This window comes from Felis catus, chromosome D1 (genome assembly GCF_018350175.1).
Source record: "Felis catus isolate Fca126 chromosome D1, F.catus_Fca126_mat1.0, whole genome shotgun sequence".
Classification (NCBI taxonomy): Eukaryota; Metazoa; Chordata; class Mammalia; order Carnivora; family Felidae; genus Felis; species Felis catus.
The window spans coordinates 96,414,138-96,429,575 of NC_058377.1; the positions used below are offsets into that span (position 1 = coordinate 96,414,138).

At 46.0% G+C, this 15,438-nt stretch overlaps 1 protein-coding gene across 3 annotated transcripts in view; it reads left to right on the top strand.

Annotated features, from left to right (window-relative positions):
• EXT2 (exostosin glycosyltransferase 2) overlaps nucleotides 1–15,438 on the top strand; it is a 144,429-nt gene that overhangs the window by 13,691 nt on the left and 115,300 nt on the right. For all 3 annotated transcript variants that reach the window (XM_023239782.2, XM_019812301.3, XM_019812300.3), the window contains exons 4-5: nucleotides 4,648–4,764; nucleotides 13,671–13,866. In XM_023239782.2, the coding sequence (XP_023095550.2) occupies nucleotides 4,648–4,764; nucleotides 13,671–13,866 (313 nt within the window). The remainder of the gene's footprint in view (nucleotides 1–4,647; nucleotides 4,765–13,670; nucleotides 13,867–15,438) is intronic.

The window sequence follows — 15,438 nt, forward strand, 5'->3', positions numbered from 1 at the left end:
AGGCCACACACATTCGGTAGAAACCAGCCGAACACAAGGTGAGCCCTGGTTTGGCCCTCAGCCCCAGCCAGACCTGAGTGGGCTACTGTTTTATGGATTTGGTTGCTCGGGGAAAGAGAAATACTTTAGGGAACAGAGAAGGGGAAAAAAAGCTGTTAGGAATGCAGTGTCTCTACCTGCTGTTTTGGGTTTATTTTGAGAAGGCCTTCTTTCTTTCTTTCTTTTTTTTTTTTTTTTAATTTTTAATGTTTATTTATTTTAGAGAGAGAGAGAATGAGCAGAGGCAGAGAGAAAGGGAGACACAGAATCTGAAGCAGGCTCCAAGGCTCTGAGCCGTCAGCACAGAACCTGATGCAGGACTTGAACCCACTAACTGCGAGATCATGACCTGAGCCAAAGTTGGATGCTTAACCGACTGAGCCATCCAGGCGCCCCCTCCCCCCCTTTTTTTTTAATTGTTTATTTTTGATAGAGAAGGCCTTATTTCTATATAGGACGTTGCACTTTTTGCTGACATTTTGGTATATGTATTTGCATGGGAGAAGGATTTTATTTTTATCAAGTGCACATGTGAAATGGGGTTTTATGTCTCTGCAGGAAAGTGTCAAGTGGTCAGGAAGAAGTTTGAGTTCCTGCTAGTGCTTAGGTGTTAAGGATCAGGAAGGTTAAATCTTTTTCCCTGTGCATGTATTTTTGTAAGTGATTATGGCAATCCTATAGCAAGTAATGAATAATGAATCACTGTTTAGTCTTCCTTTATCTCTGCACATGGGAAATTGCGTTTTGAGACCTGGGTGGTCTTCTGGAAGGAAGGAAGAGCAGATTTTTTGTTAGTTTTTCTTATCATTTGTCCTTGCTCCTGGATTCAGAGGAAGCAAGAGCCATGAATATACACTGGTTTTAGCAGGAGCTGCGTATCAGGTTATTTGCAAATTAGAAAGCAGGCAGCCTAGATTAGACTGTTTCTTAGGGTCTCCTAAAGTCTAAGGTCATAGGTGTGATTATTTGAGAATGATTTGACCCAGGGAAATGCAAGGAACAGGACAGAAGGAAATGTCTTCTCAGCATATAATCTTTCGTGCTGCTTAAATCTGTCTTTATTTCTCTTTCAATTTTTAAAGATCCGACACATGATATACCTGATAACGTATACTTTCTTTGTATAAGATTGTAACAATATGCAAGTGTATAAAGAGTGAAATATAAAAATATGCTTTCAAACCCTCCTCTATTTTCACTCCCTTACCGAAAGATAATTAAGTTCTATGGATTTTTTCTAGCCTTTTTCCTATGGGTTTATACATACACGTGTGTGTGTGTGTGAGACACCCATTTTTTAAAGTTTTCTTTATTTTTTGAGAGAGAGAGAGAGCGCTAGAGGGAGAGAGAGAGAGAAAATTACAAGCGGGCTGCACACTATCAGCATGGAGCCTGATGTGGGGCTCAGACCCACCAACTGAACTGTGAGATCATGACCTGAGCGGAAATCAAGAGTTGGACGTGCAACTGGCTGGGCCACCCAGGTGCCCCGGTATATATGCCCACTTCACGCATGTATGTGTGTTTGTTTAGAGAGAGCGAGTACGTGCACGTGCATGAGCGGAGGAGGGGCAGAGAGAGAGGGAGAGAGAATCCCAAGCAGGCTCCATGCTGTCAGCACAGAGCCCGACAGAGGGCTCAAACTCATGAGCCATGAGATCATGACCTGAACCAAAATCAAGAGTCAGTGGGTTAACCGACTGAGCCACCCAGTCACCTCTGTATACACCCATTTTAAGTGGGAGCAAATTATACCTCTTCAATGCCTTACTTTACTAATCTTTGTTTTCTCATATATGTTCTGTGATATTATTACTACCCTGGATTTTTATTATCGTTTCTTTGCACGTATCTCTCACAGATTTCCACTTTGTGTGGGCTTTATTTAACTTGTTATGGAAAGTTTCAAACCTATATAAAAGAAGAGATGATGAGGCACCTGAGTGGCTCAGTCACTTGAGCATCCGACTCTTGATTTCCGCTCAGGATCCCAGGTCATTGGATTGGGCCCTGTGTATGGCTCCACACTGAGTGTGGAGCCTGCTTAAGATTCTCTCTCTCTCTCTCTCTCTCTCTCTCTCTCTCTGTCCCTCGGTCCCTCCCTCCAGCTTGTGCTTTCTCTCTCTCTCTCTAAAAAATAAAAATAAAAATAAAAAATAAATACAAGAGACTAGCACAGTGAACCCGTGTGCCCCTGTCCACCTTTAGTAATCGTCATCTCAGGGCTGGTCTCCATTCATCTGTACTCCTACCCCTGCCCCACCTATTATCAAAAAGCAAATGCCAGACATTGTATCATTTTATCTATAAATATTTCCATTTGAATCTCTGCATAAGGGATTTAAAAATATATATAGCTATAGTACTATTTCTGCACCTAAAAAGTTAATAGGAATCTAATATCACCAGATATCTAGCCATTGTTCAGATCTACTTGTCTCACTTATGTTTTTACAGTTTGTTTGATTCAGTAAACAAGTAAGGATGACTAATAGAATTGGTCAGTTTTTGTTTTTGTTTTTTTTCTTTATGAAATTTGAAGCTTTGTATTTGAGGAATTTGCAGGCCTGATTACATGCAAAGGTTGACCTTGCAGACGAACTGGGTTTAGGCCCTGCCGACACTCAGATAGGAGGAAAGCTGGGGGAACATCTGAGGACAGATGAGAGTGGGGACGGTGGAGTGCATGAGTCAAGCAGGTGGCTTGGTGACAGAGGAGCTGTCCTATAGCTTCAGAAAAGCCTGGCACATGCTAAAAATGCTAGAGGACACTTTCAGTGACATAACACTTGGCCCACGAGTCTGATCATCAGATTAGTACTTGTGTAGCTGCAAGTTTTCTCTTCACTGTCTTGCAGCTTTGGAACTGATCTCTGATTTTAGGGATACATAATGGGAAAACAGAATGTGCTTTTCAGAACTGTGCTTTCCCCTCAATGTGAAACACATGTTCTGTAAAGCAAGGGAAGCTTACTGTATTGTCTCCATTATAATATTATGGAGTGCTTGGCAGAAGACGATATGGGGACTTGCAGTCTTAGCAGCAGCAGGGCTGGTGTGAGGTCTGTTTGACTAATTGCAATCCTGGCTCTTGCCGAGGTCACAAGTGGAGATCTTGAGTGGATGATGTGTGACGTAAGCCATGCTTCACATGGCATGCTTTCCTCCTACCAGTGCATAACCCCACCCTACTCTCCTGGAACAGAGTAACAGTTGGGACCCCAGGGACAGAATTACAGGAAAAGTTGGTGTGATGCACACCTGCTTCCTCTCTTGCCACGTACACATTCCCCTCTCCTCTGGGGCTGTGGCTGTAATTACCTAACCACCTACCACCCTGGCTTACCTGGACTGCCTGGTGCCTCCATATTGGATCTATGTTTGTTTCTCTGTGCATAGGTCATGGGGCCCCATACAGTCCGCGTGCTGTTGTGGAACCGGCCCAAACTCATGTTGGATGGATTCATTACTGAATGCTAATCAGGAAAAATAAGACCGTATGTTGGTACTAAGGATAGTCATTAAGTTTTACAGAGTAGACTGGCAGCTGGAGAGGTTTTTAGCCTGCACATTACCTCACTAACCAATTCTTGGTTTCATAAAGCTTAAACAAACAGATTGGGATTTCCAGGGGTGGTTGGAAAATCTTTGAACTTAAACTGGTCATGTTAGAAGGGAATGTAGGCTGTCATCAGGGCAGGGAAAGGATTGGTAGCAATCAATATTGCAAAAAGTGTGGTTTCTCAGCTCAGACATTTTGGCTCAGACGGTGCAGTGCGTGGAACTGGCAAAACTCTACCCCAGTAGGTGATTTTGATGGGTTTGGGGCCCCAGGGACAGAGTAACAGTCAAAGTTGGTGTGATATACACCTGCTTCCTCTCTCTGATGAAGTGTCACCGTACTACTTGCTGGATCCAATTAAAGCAGTGTGTTCACAGCTTTCTAATTAAGGAGAATAAAAGCTAGTACATGCAAACTGCAGGAGAAGCAGTAAAGGTCGTCCTGGATTCTTGCTTCCTGAATGGGGACTGAGTCGCTGGAATGGATGGCGAGAGCTGGTGGAGTCTACATGATCCACACGCAGCTCTTGGACGACACTGAAGGGCCTGCCTGGGGCAGCGGTTGCATGGGACCAGATACTTGGCTGTCACTGCTGCTTTCTGTGCCCACTGTCTCCTGAGGTTTGGGCCAGAGGGTGGGTAAGTGACTGCCCCGGACGGTCTTCCCATGCAGACCTATTGTTTATTCCTGCTGTCGTGAATGTTGTGAATGACTTTGGGGAGAGGCGAATGGGATCTGAATAGGGAGGCAGAGGGGCTGTTCAGAGGGTGTCCTCTGGGCTGTGATGTGTTTTATAAAATGGAAAATAAGGAAAGACTACCTAGGACCCCAGAAGAAGGCCAATGACTCAGGGATAGGATGCAGCTGATGTCCAGGAGACGTGAGTGTAAAACACGTAGCGTTGTGTCTTTATAGAAAAGTGGGCCAGTAGACAAGTTTTTGTTGATACGATAATATTAAGACTCAATTCTTCTATCCCTTCTCACAGAGCTTATCAGAATGAAGGCCTTCCTTTCTCATTGTTTGACGAAATCCTTTCCTTTCAGGGCTCTATTGGCTGGTGGCGGCTTTTCTACATGGACTTACCGGCAAGGCTACGATGTCAGCATTCCCGTCTACAGTCCGCTGTCAGCTGAGGTGGACCTTCCAGAGAAAGGACCGGGGTAAGGTGCATTCAGCTCAGCCGGGTGTGCTGTGAGATGCTGACCAGGTTCAGCGTGCTGGGTATCACAGCAGCCGAAGCCTCGGTTACAAGCCAGTATCTTGGAGTCTGTCATCTGCCCCCTGCCCCCCGCCCCCCGCCCCCAGTCCTGTTTGTCCTCCACTTTTCAACGTTTTTTTTTTTTTTTATTTTTTTTTATTTTTTTTATTTTTGGACAGAGAGAGACAGAGCATGAACGGGGGAGGGGCAGAGAGAGAGGGAGACACAGAATCGGAAACAGGCTCCAGGCTCTGAGCCATCAGCCCAGAGCCTGACGCGGGGCTCGAACTCACGGACCGCGAGATCGTGACCTGGCTGAAGTCGGACGCCTAACCGACTGCGCCACCCAGGCGCCCCATGTCCTCCACTTTTCTCTGGCTCGGTGAATGTACCGTGCTGTGTACCCAGCTTTCCAATCTGGAATCGCTGTGATGTCCTTGACTCCTTCCTTCCCTTACTTCCTGTACCAGAAGAGTAAGTCCTATTGATTCTCCTTCCTAAATATGTCTTAGCTCTGCCCTATTTCTCCATCTGCTCTGCTCCCCCGCACGCCGGGTTACTGTCATCTCTCCTGTGGATTGTGGAAACGGACCCCTGTTGGGTTTCCCTGCCTCTAGTCTTGCTGCCCCTACAACCTGATTGTTGACTTCCCATTTCCCTTTGGATAAAGCCCAGATCCCTTAAAATGTCTTTCAAGACCCTCTGGCACGTGACCAATCTCTCCGTCTCTAGATTTTTTTTCCCCCTTTTAGTTCTTTTCTCAGGATGAGCTTTGCTGTCTCGGTGTTTCTGGGTTGCAGATACTCTCCACTGTCTGGAGGTCTTTTTCCTTATTTTCATCAGACTGATCACCTGCCTGTCCTTTGGGTTTTCACTCGAGTACCTCTCACCACTTTGCTAGCCCTGGAATGGCTCTTCTGCCTTATGCGCCGAGAGCGGTCGTGTGCCACTCACAAGGCCACGTCGTAACAGCTTGCTCGCGGCCTCTCCGCTGGGGATTTTGGATTCTGGTGCCAGATCTGTTTTTTAACAGCCATGTTCGCTGTGCCTGGCGCATGATTGGCTCATATTGTTGACATGTGAGTGGGTAAATGGAAAGAGCTGACAGCATGGACGTGCGGGGCATCTTGTGTAGCCTTTTTGGAGGTAGTATATTTAAAATTGTGCTAATTCACAGCGAGAATCTCAGTAAGCTTTAAACAAATATGGTCAGAATAGTATTCTGTGTGCCAAGTGCTCAGGTATCAAAGTGATGGATCTGTGTATTGCCACACTAGAAATCTCATACAGGGGCAGATTTAAAAACCCACACGTAGCATTTGGTCACAGAAATGAGTGTCAAGGAAATAGTTTGCAGAGCATCTCAGACTTCCCCTTAGAAGCCTTTATGGATTCTCCTGTGTATGTGTGTCCTACTGTGTGGCCTGGTGATCAAATTCTGGAACTTTCTTTAGACATAGCAAATTTTGTTATTTAGACAAGATTGAAACGTTTTTCTATCTTTAGGCAAATGCCAAGAAAGACTAAACAGTTCGTGAACTTCTTGTCTAGATCAACTTTCTGGATTTTTTGTTAGTGACTTCCAGAGTTGACTTTTTGTTTTGTTATTTTGTTATTTTTTTATTGAGATGTAATTCAGTTACCATAAAGTTCACTCTTTTAAAGAATATACTTCAGTGGGTTTATTTTTAAATGAGATATAGTGGACATATAACGGTAGGTAAATTTAAGGTATACAACTGCTGATTTGATACAGTTCAGTGGTTTTTAGTGTATTTGCAAACTTGTACAACTGTCATCACTGCTGTCTCATTACAGAACATTTCGTCACCCCCAAAATAAGCCCCATACCTGTTAGCAGCCACTTTTCTGTCCCTGCCCTCAAACTTCACACCTTCTATCCCCAACAGCAACTGCTCAGCTACCTTCCTTCTCTGTGGATTTGCCCATCCGGGACATTTCCTAAAAATATAGTCATATAACGTGTGGCCTTTTGTGTCTCTTTTCACCCAGCATAACACTTTCAGGGTTTATCCATTTTGTAGCACGGAATCCGCGCTTTATTCCTTTTTTGGCTGAATACTGTTTTGTCATATGGATATACCACATTTTGTTTATCCTTTTATAAGTTGGTGGACATTCGGGTTATTTCCACTTTTTAGCTATTCTTAATAATGCTGCTGTCAATATGTGTATACAAGTTTTGTTTTTTTTTTAATTTTTTTTTAATATTTATTTTTGAGAGAGAGACCGAGTGTGAGCAGCGGAGGGGCAGAGAGGGAGACACAGAATCTGAAGCATACTCCAGGCTCTGCTCTGTCAGCACAGAGCCCGACGTGAGGTTCGGACTCATGAACTGTGAGATCGTGATCTGAGCCAAAGTTGGATGCTTAACCAGCTGCGCCACCCAGGTGCCCCGGACATTGAAAAACTCTTAGCAGTATTTATCACTAAACATGAGCAAAAATATGCCTCTACTAATTTTTTTGGATCATCATCAAGATGAAAATACAAAATCTTACAGAGGATTTCTAGACTGGAGAGAAGTATGCAGTTGGTGCCATGTTTTGAGACTGGATTTTCCTCTGGTGAGAAGGTACCGGCCTAGCTGGTACCTGTTGGGGTGTACAAATTTCTGTCATGTATCTCGGATCTTAATTTGGCATCTTTATGTAGCAGTAAATATAATAGATATTAGCGTAATATAAATATATTATGATAGATACTATAATATGAAACTATGATAGTGGAGAAAAGTCCACTGAACTTAGAAAAAAGATTTATCTTCTCTGTTGCTTCTGCGAACATTTAAATTTAAATCAGCTGTGTGATTTTTGAAAGTTGATTTTTAACCCTTTGCCTTTTTTTTCCCCCTGAAGTTGTTTTGGAAACTGTTTAATTCCGTTCACTTCAGCTCTAATCAAACCTTTATTGAAGGCCTATCTGGACCAAGCCTGGCCGGATGAGTGGTTCTCAACATCGGAGGGTTGATTTTATCTCCCCGGGGATATTTGGCAGTCTGTGGAGCCTTTTTGACTGTTGTGACTGAGGAGCGTGTGTGTCAGGGGTCTCCTAGACCACCTCCGATTTCGATGATTTGCCAGGAGAGCTCAGGACTCGGTATGTAGTCCTAACTCGTGGCTGTGACTGTAGCAGGAGACAGAGCATAGTCAGCAAAGGGAAAAGGTACATGGGGTGAAGCCCAAGGAAACCAGGTGCAGGTATCAAAGGTCCTCTCCCATTTGTGTCACACCGTCACACAGGATGGGCAAGTGGTGACAGCCGGCATGAAATGTCACTTACCGGGGACTCGTTAGAGACTCTCCGTGCCCGCAGTTTTCATTGGGAGTGAATCACATGCCGTCTCTGCTTGACACGTGCCCCCGTTTCAGAGTTCCAGAAGGAAAGCAGGTGTTCGGCATAAGCCATATTGTTTGTACAGTTCGGGCCCGGTAAGCCACTCCTCTCGGTTCGGGGGAGGGTGGGAACTCTCCCAAAATCAGCGTTCCCATACACCAGCCAGGAGCCAGCCTCGAAGAGCAGTCAGGCCTGCTGGGTTGACTCCGTTCTGCGCGGGGTGCTCCTGGCGGCCAGTGGGTGGAGGCCGGGGGTGCCAGTAAACCTCTGTAGCGCACGCACTGCAACAAAGACTCCGGGGCCCGCATGGCAGCAGTCTGCTGCAGAGAAAGTCTGGCTGAGGCCAAGACGAGCGGCTGGGGCCCGGGTCTGTCCTGTCGGCACGGCTGACTCTGGGCCGCGTTTTCTTAAGACTGCTTGAACGCTACTCTCTTTATTCTCTAATCTCTCTAGTGTGTAACCCAGCTCTCTTAGGACTCTTCCTTCCCTTCAGATTTGACCTAGGGGCAAAAACCTACCGAAAAGAAAAGATTTAGTGGAAACAAAGGAGAACAGACCACCTGTAAAGAGTAAAAATTATTTTCAGGCGATTACTTTTCAGAGATTTAAACTGCTGCTGGTGGCTATTTTCTCAGTAACGACACCTCCCTAGTTTTTACGTGTATCAAGATTGAAATTAAGATCTTTAACTAGATCCCTAGATGTCAGAGTGTGAAATTCTGCACTCAGTAGCTAGCTGGAAGAAAGTAGATCTTCAAGGAGCAGGGAAAAAGCTAAAGGCTGCCTGGGGCACGACCCTCCCTCTGCTGGCCAGTTGGTGGATTTCTAGAGCTCAGCCCGACCCACACTTGTGTTCCCTCCAGCTTGCAGTTCCCTTGTCTCTGAAAGGAAGAAAAGAAGGAGGAGGAGAGGGAGGAGAAGAAGGAAAAAACAACAAAGGGCAGAAGCAGGCTCCAGACTCATCAGCCTGTCCAGGGACCTGGGAGGGAGGAGGCAGGGAGGTGACCTCATGGCCGTGCTTCGCATTTGTTGCTCTTGGTGAGAGTTGCTTTTCAAGGGGATTCCCACATCTCTTGAGGGCTACATAGAGTAGTGAGAGCTTTGTTTTTATTTTTATTTTAAATCTCTCTCAATATTTTTTCAATGGGAAGCTGAGGATTGTTGCTATTGATAGCTCCTTCTCACAGCTGTGCCGGTCTCAGCTGGAATTCTTGTCATTTTCTTTCTAAAAGGAACTAAATTGGGAGTTTACAACTGTTACTATTGAGGGAGACTTCAAGTTCTCAGCATGATTTTACTTAAACTTAGATTTCGGCGCTGCTGGGAGGAAACATGAAAGTCATAGCTAGTAATTCTAGTCCTTAAAAGAAAAACAAGTCCACCTTAACATTTTGTTTGCTTAGAACTAAAATGGGCACCCACCCCATCAACCATCTGTCAGGTCAGGGAGAGCCGGCAAGCAGAGGGAACATTTTTAGACTCTGTGCACATCTGCACATTTATGTTGAAAATGCAGTAATGGTAGAGTAGGGATCCAGTGATCTGGCAACCGAACGTCTAAAATAGAACTTTGTTTCTCAACAGTGAAACCTCAACCAGAGTCCTCTCCTCAGGAGCTTCTTGGAGCACCACACACTAACGTCTGTATTTTTTCCTGTATCCACCTGGGTGGGCGGTCTCTATGTGATCTGCGTGCGTTCCTATCAGTATCTCCAGTTCCACCCAGCACCGCGCGAGCCTTCCGGTCTTCTCTTTCTGCGTGTTTGCAACTCCGTTCTCAGACAGGGAGAAATCTGGCTCCCATTATCCTCAATATCTTCACTTATTTGATCAACTCTCCTCCATGTAACCAAAGTTCTGTGCTGCCACTGCCTCCATCACTGCACGGTGCCCTCTTCGGCCCTGCTCAGACACTGACTCCCCCATGTTGGCTCTTGCGGCTGTCTCCGTCCCACCTGCCCCAGCAGATACCCTCCTCAGCCTTCTCGGGTTCCAGCACCCCACACTGGGATGATGGGACTGTTGGCTATCATCCTCCCCACAAACATGGTACCCTTTTCAGCCTGACCAGGCTCTAACGCTCTGTCCTGGGATTCCCACGCGGCCTGCTGACCTCGCTTGTTCTCCAGCATCCCACTGGGTTGCCATGGCTCCCTTCACCCCTGCCCCCCAGTGCAGAATCGGGTACCCTTGCAGGACTCTCATACCCTGCATTGAGCCACCTCCCAGCTCTTCCCCAAGTAGAAGCCTTCACTGGGGTGAAAACCTTTGTGGGGAAAGGCTCCAACACTCCGTGTGGGCCATTTCTGTCCCCACACATGCCATGCGGAAATAGAAACACCCTTTTCTCTCTAGAACTCCCAACACTCTGCGCCCTTCTGCATGGACACCCTCCTGGATGCCAGTGTGTCTCTTCTTACTTTAGATGGCATAGAGCCTGCCAGTTTTATGCCAGCAGCTCTACTTAAATAGAAAGTCCCTAGAAACATCCGGCAAGTATCAGTGCCCGATGAGATCCATCATAGAACCAATGTCTTAGGAACTGGAAAGACCTTTAAAGGCCATTTAGCTCTAACTTGATGCATGGCTGATATCACTATAACTTGTTAATGAAAATTTTTCTGATTTGAAATAAAAAAAAACCCAGTCCATTTCATTTTCAAATAGCTTTAAGTGTTAAGATTTTTTTAAACCCTGCTTGTCTTGTGGTTTTTGCCTATAAATCTTTCTCTTGTTTAAATAGACAAGTTTGATTACAGAAATAATTTCGAAGTAGATGGTATTCACTTCACAATGATCTGCAGGTGCTCTTATATGTGATCTTTTCATCACAACGTCATCCCTCTGAAAGTTAATGCTTTTTTTTTAAAGTTTATTTATTTTGAGAAAGAGAGGGAGGCGTGAGCAGGGGAGGGGCAGAGAGAGAGAGAGAGAGACAGAGAGAGAGAGAGAGAGAGAGAAAGAATCCCAAACAAGCTCTGCACTGTCAGTGCAGAGCCTGATGCGGGACTCAAACTCACAACTATGAGATCATGACCTGACCGAAATCAAGTGTCGGATGCTTAACCGACTGAGCCAGTCAGGCGCCCCTGAAAATTAATGCTTTTACAAAAGAAAAATTATTGAGGCTTAGGGCTGAACATAGAATCTAAGAGTCCATTTCAGTGTCTAGAAGGAATACTTTTAACTATAGATATTCAGCATATTGTTCAATAAATTATAACTTGGGGGGAAGTTGCCCGGGATGATAGGAACCGATCTGTGCAGCTGATCCAAACTCACTTCCCCCTGGATTGCTCTTCCACATCTTTCTTATCTCCACTTACTTTTCCCCTGGTTTCTGGGTCTGAACAACCATTGAGGGCCACTCTATCAAATAGACCTTTCTGCGGTGGGGAGACGATCTGTATTTGAGCTGTTAGGTACCCACTAGCCACGTATGGCCATTGACAATGTGAAATGTGGTTAGTGTGACTGAGGAACTGAATTTTATGTTTTACTTAAATGGCCTCAGGACGTCTGGGTGGCTCAGTCGGTTAAGCGTCTGACTTCGGCCCGGGACATGATCTCACGGTTCGTGAGTTCCAATACCATATCGGGCTCTGTGTTGACAGCTCAGAGCCTGGAGCCTGCTTCAGATTCTGTCTCCCTCTCTCTCTGCCCCTCCCCTGCCCACGATCTGTCTCTCTCTCTCTCTCTCTCATAAATAAACATTAAAAAAAATTTTTTTAAATGGCCTTATGTGGCTAATTGCTATTAGACAGTGAGGTTTTAGGAATGTGTGCATCCCTTTCTTTCCTAACTGTGGCATGGGAAGTACCTTTTGCTTTCAATTTAGCTGCTTAAAGAAATGGTTCTGAGGATTTGAAAGCAATCTGGCTGTGGTATGCATTGCTCTGTTCTCTGGAGTTTCTTTAGCTGATCTGGCTGGTGAGGTGAGGGTTCCCCTTCTCCACTCATTGCTCTATGTGTTTGGGACCTGAAGTTCAGCGCTGGGTAAAACATGATTTTCAGTTTCAGGATGGGTTGTTCTTAGTGGGTTAGGTGTTCTCTAGCTAGAACCTCCAAGTAAGTCTGAGAAACTAAAAAAACAAAAAAACAATAACCCTTCCGTTCTCTCAAAGCAAGAAGAGAGAGAGAGACAGAGAGAGAGAGAGAGAATGGGGTCATAGAGCAAAGGTTTTGTTCCTTTCTTATGTGCATACTCATATCAGCTTGCCTGGTGGCATTGCCTGTGAGATCTACCAACCCCTGGGACTTCCCCTGGTGTAGACCATTGGGGGTAGATTCATGTGACTGCTGCTTCTAGGTTTAATGGGTGCTTCACTTCTTCCTGGAACCTGCTTTATATTATTTATGTCTTTGATGGTGATCACTAGTGGTCCCTCAACCTATGTAGTGTTTATGCTCTGGAACCTCTCCGCTCTGTAGGAGTCTTGCCTTCCAGGAGAGAATTACCATCTGGTCTTCCTCAAATCTCCCCCGTAACTTCTGGCTTATGAACTTTGTATTCATGTTTTTGTCTCTTGTGGAGATCTAAATGGTACTAGACCCATGGAAATCCTTTCTGCACTCCATTTTCTCTTAGATGTCCTTGCTATCCAGATGTTAAGACTGGTTCCATACTTTGGTGAAGATAGTTTTTTCCACTTGCTGTCAACTACCAATTCCGTCTTCCTGTGTCCAGGTGGCTCTGGACGTGGGCCTCTCTTCCCTGCAGCATCTCTGTAGCATGAGGAAGCCATTCAGCACCCGGAAGCAGTCCTTCACCTCTTCTGTTTTTTTTTTTTTTTTTTTTTTTTTTTTTTTTTACATTTATTTATTTTTTGAGAGACAGAGAGAGACAGAGCACAAGTGAGGGAGGGGCAGAGAGAGAAGGAGACACAGAATCCGAAGCAGGCTGCAGGCTCTGAGCTGTCAGCACAGAGCCCGACGCGGGGCTGGAACCCACAAACCAGTGAGATCATGACCTGAGCCGAGGTCGGACGCTCAACTGACTGAGCCACCCAGGCGCCCCAGCTCTTCCGGTTTTATAGCCGCTACTGCCCATTGTTTGTCTTCCTTCCTGTTTGAAGGATGCAGGCAGCTGTTGGTTCTTTCTCAGGTCAGAGACCTCAGATATAGCTAATGATAATATGTTGGTGCTTCTTCCAAATAGCCATCCAGTCAGTTTCTCTGTTTTCCCACACACACGCATACACATATTTATGGTATGCTCTCCAAGCTTGACATATTATGAGCCTTTCCTCAAAACTTGAAGAACTTATCCCAAATAAAACCTTTAATGATTGCATAAGATTTCAGCACATGAATGAGCCGTACCTTACATTCTGACAGGGTATGATATTGTAAATATTCAGCAATGCTACAGAGTATAATTTCCCAGAAAATCGAGGGGTGTGAAGCCTGGTGAGGACACCCCTCCTGCCGTAGGTTTAACGCCAGAGTTTGTCTCACTTTGACCGGCATGCCAGCGGCAGCGTCGCAGTCACCCTCTTTCCTCTCTCGTAGTCCCCGGCGGTACTTCCTCCTGTCCTCTCAGATGGCCGTCCACCCCGAGTACAGAGAAGACCTGGAGGCCCTCCAAGCCAGACACGGGGAGGCGGTGTTAGTCCTGGATAAGTGCACCAACCTCTCAGAGGGCGTCCTCTCCGTCCGTAGGCGCTGCCACAAGCACCAGGTCTTCGATTACCCCCAGGTGCTGCAGGTGAGTGTCCGTCATCGTCTCTTGAGGCTTGGTAGAGGTCACTTCCACAGAGTCACATGCACCCCAGCGCCAGAGGCTGGTTTCCACACGCGGCTGGGAGAACTACCCAAGGGGACAAGAGGAAGACGTAGTGCTGCTCCTTACCGGACACGCAGGCCTGCGGGCGCGTCCGTGCCTGCCACGTGGTTCGTGCGCAGCCGCTTGGCCTGTGCGTGTCCCTCCTCCTTTCCGGTGTTCATCATACTTCGGAATCGCAAATCTGATGGATTTGCAAAGAAGCCACACGGACAAAGCGGGCACGTGTATTTTACTCGTACCCTTGTCTTCACAAGCCCGTCCAGGGAAATTTCCTTCTTTCAGGAGGCTGCTTGTATCCCCTGCCATGCTGGCCCACAAGGCCGCAGTCGGCTTTTGCTGGGAGTGGGAGCTTTTCATTTTTTGTTACTGTCTTGTCCGTTGGTGTTTTGCCACCCTTGGCATGTCCTGCTATTAGTGTGTCCTTTGCTTGGTCACGGGCCTGGCAGTACTTCCTTAGCCATGGGCAGAGTGGTCCTTTGGGGATGTTTTAAGCATAAGCAGGATGCTTGACATTCCAAGGGCCGGGAGCGGGGGAGGGGGGCTAGGAAAGGAGAAAGTGAGTTTTTTTCACTGAAATATTTAAAATAGCTCAAGGGGAAATAGCCAGGAGCTGGTGTGACTTTTTTTTTTTTTTTTAAATCTCCACAGAGAACTGGGCCATGCTGAGATTGTTAAAATACTTTCTCTCAAAAAGTGCTGCATGTCCTGTGGAATGTCTGACTGATAGCAGTGGTGATGCGAGTGGGAGTATTTCTAGTAACCTTTGTCTAGACAGGAAAAATGGTTATCGGCATGCGTGTCCACATCTGGATGCCGACTCTTCGGGGCAGGCTGAGCTGTCCACCTGCACTCCGGGCGCCATGATGCATTCTCTTCTTCAGCCCTCGCTGCTTTCTCATTTATTCCCAGAGGAGTTTCTTTGTATTTTTTTTCTGGACTTTCCTTTACTCTAGCTGTAAAGGTTAAACAGTGGGTTTCTTTTTTTTTTTTTGCTTTTTATCTTTTTTTTTTCCCCCTCCCGAAGGGGCAAGCACTGGGAGAAACTAAGTGTTGGAGATAGGATCATTTCTTACTTTGGTTTACCTGCTGCAACTGCTTGTTCTCCTGCATGTCTTTCATTTTCCAAAATGTTCTCCACTTTGACTAGGCTTGAGGGAGTGAAGGGAGAAGACATTTTTTGATTTTGCTTTCTGTTGGATTTATTGTTCTACGGGAACCCATTTGTCGTAGTATGTTTTCAAAGGCATGGCATTCACGAAATGAACATCTTCTGTGTGCAAAGCACACCGCTAGATGCCACGAGGGGTAGAAAGATGAAAGGAGAGTTTGCGGCTTCCCTCTAGGGGGTCCTCGAGGGAGCCCGGAATGCCCAGACAACGTAATCCCGTGACGAGGTGGGCTGAGGTAGGCACCGTAAGCCACCGTGCCGCGGTGTGTTTGCATCACACACTAGGGCTGCAGGGGACCGGGCTGTGGGAGGTCACACTCTTAAGT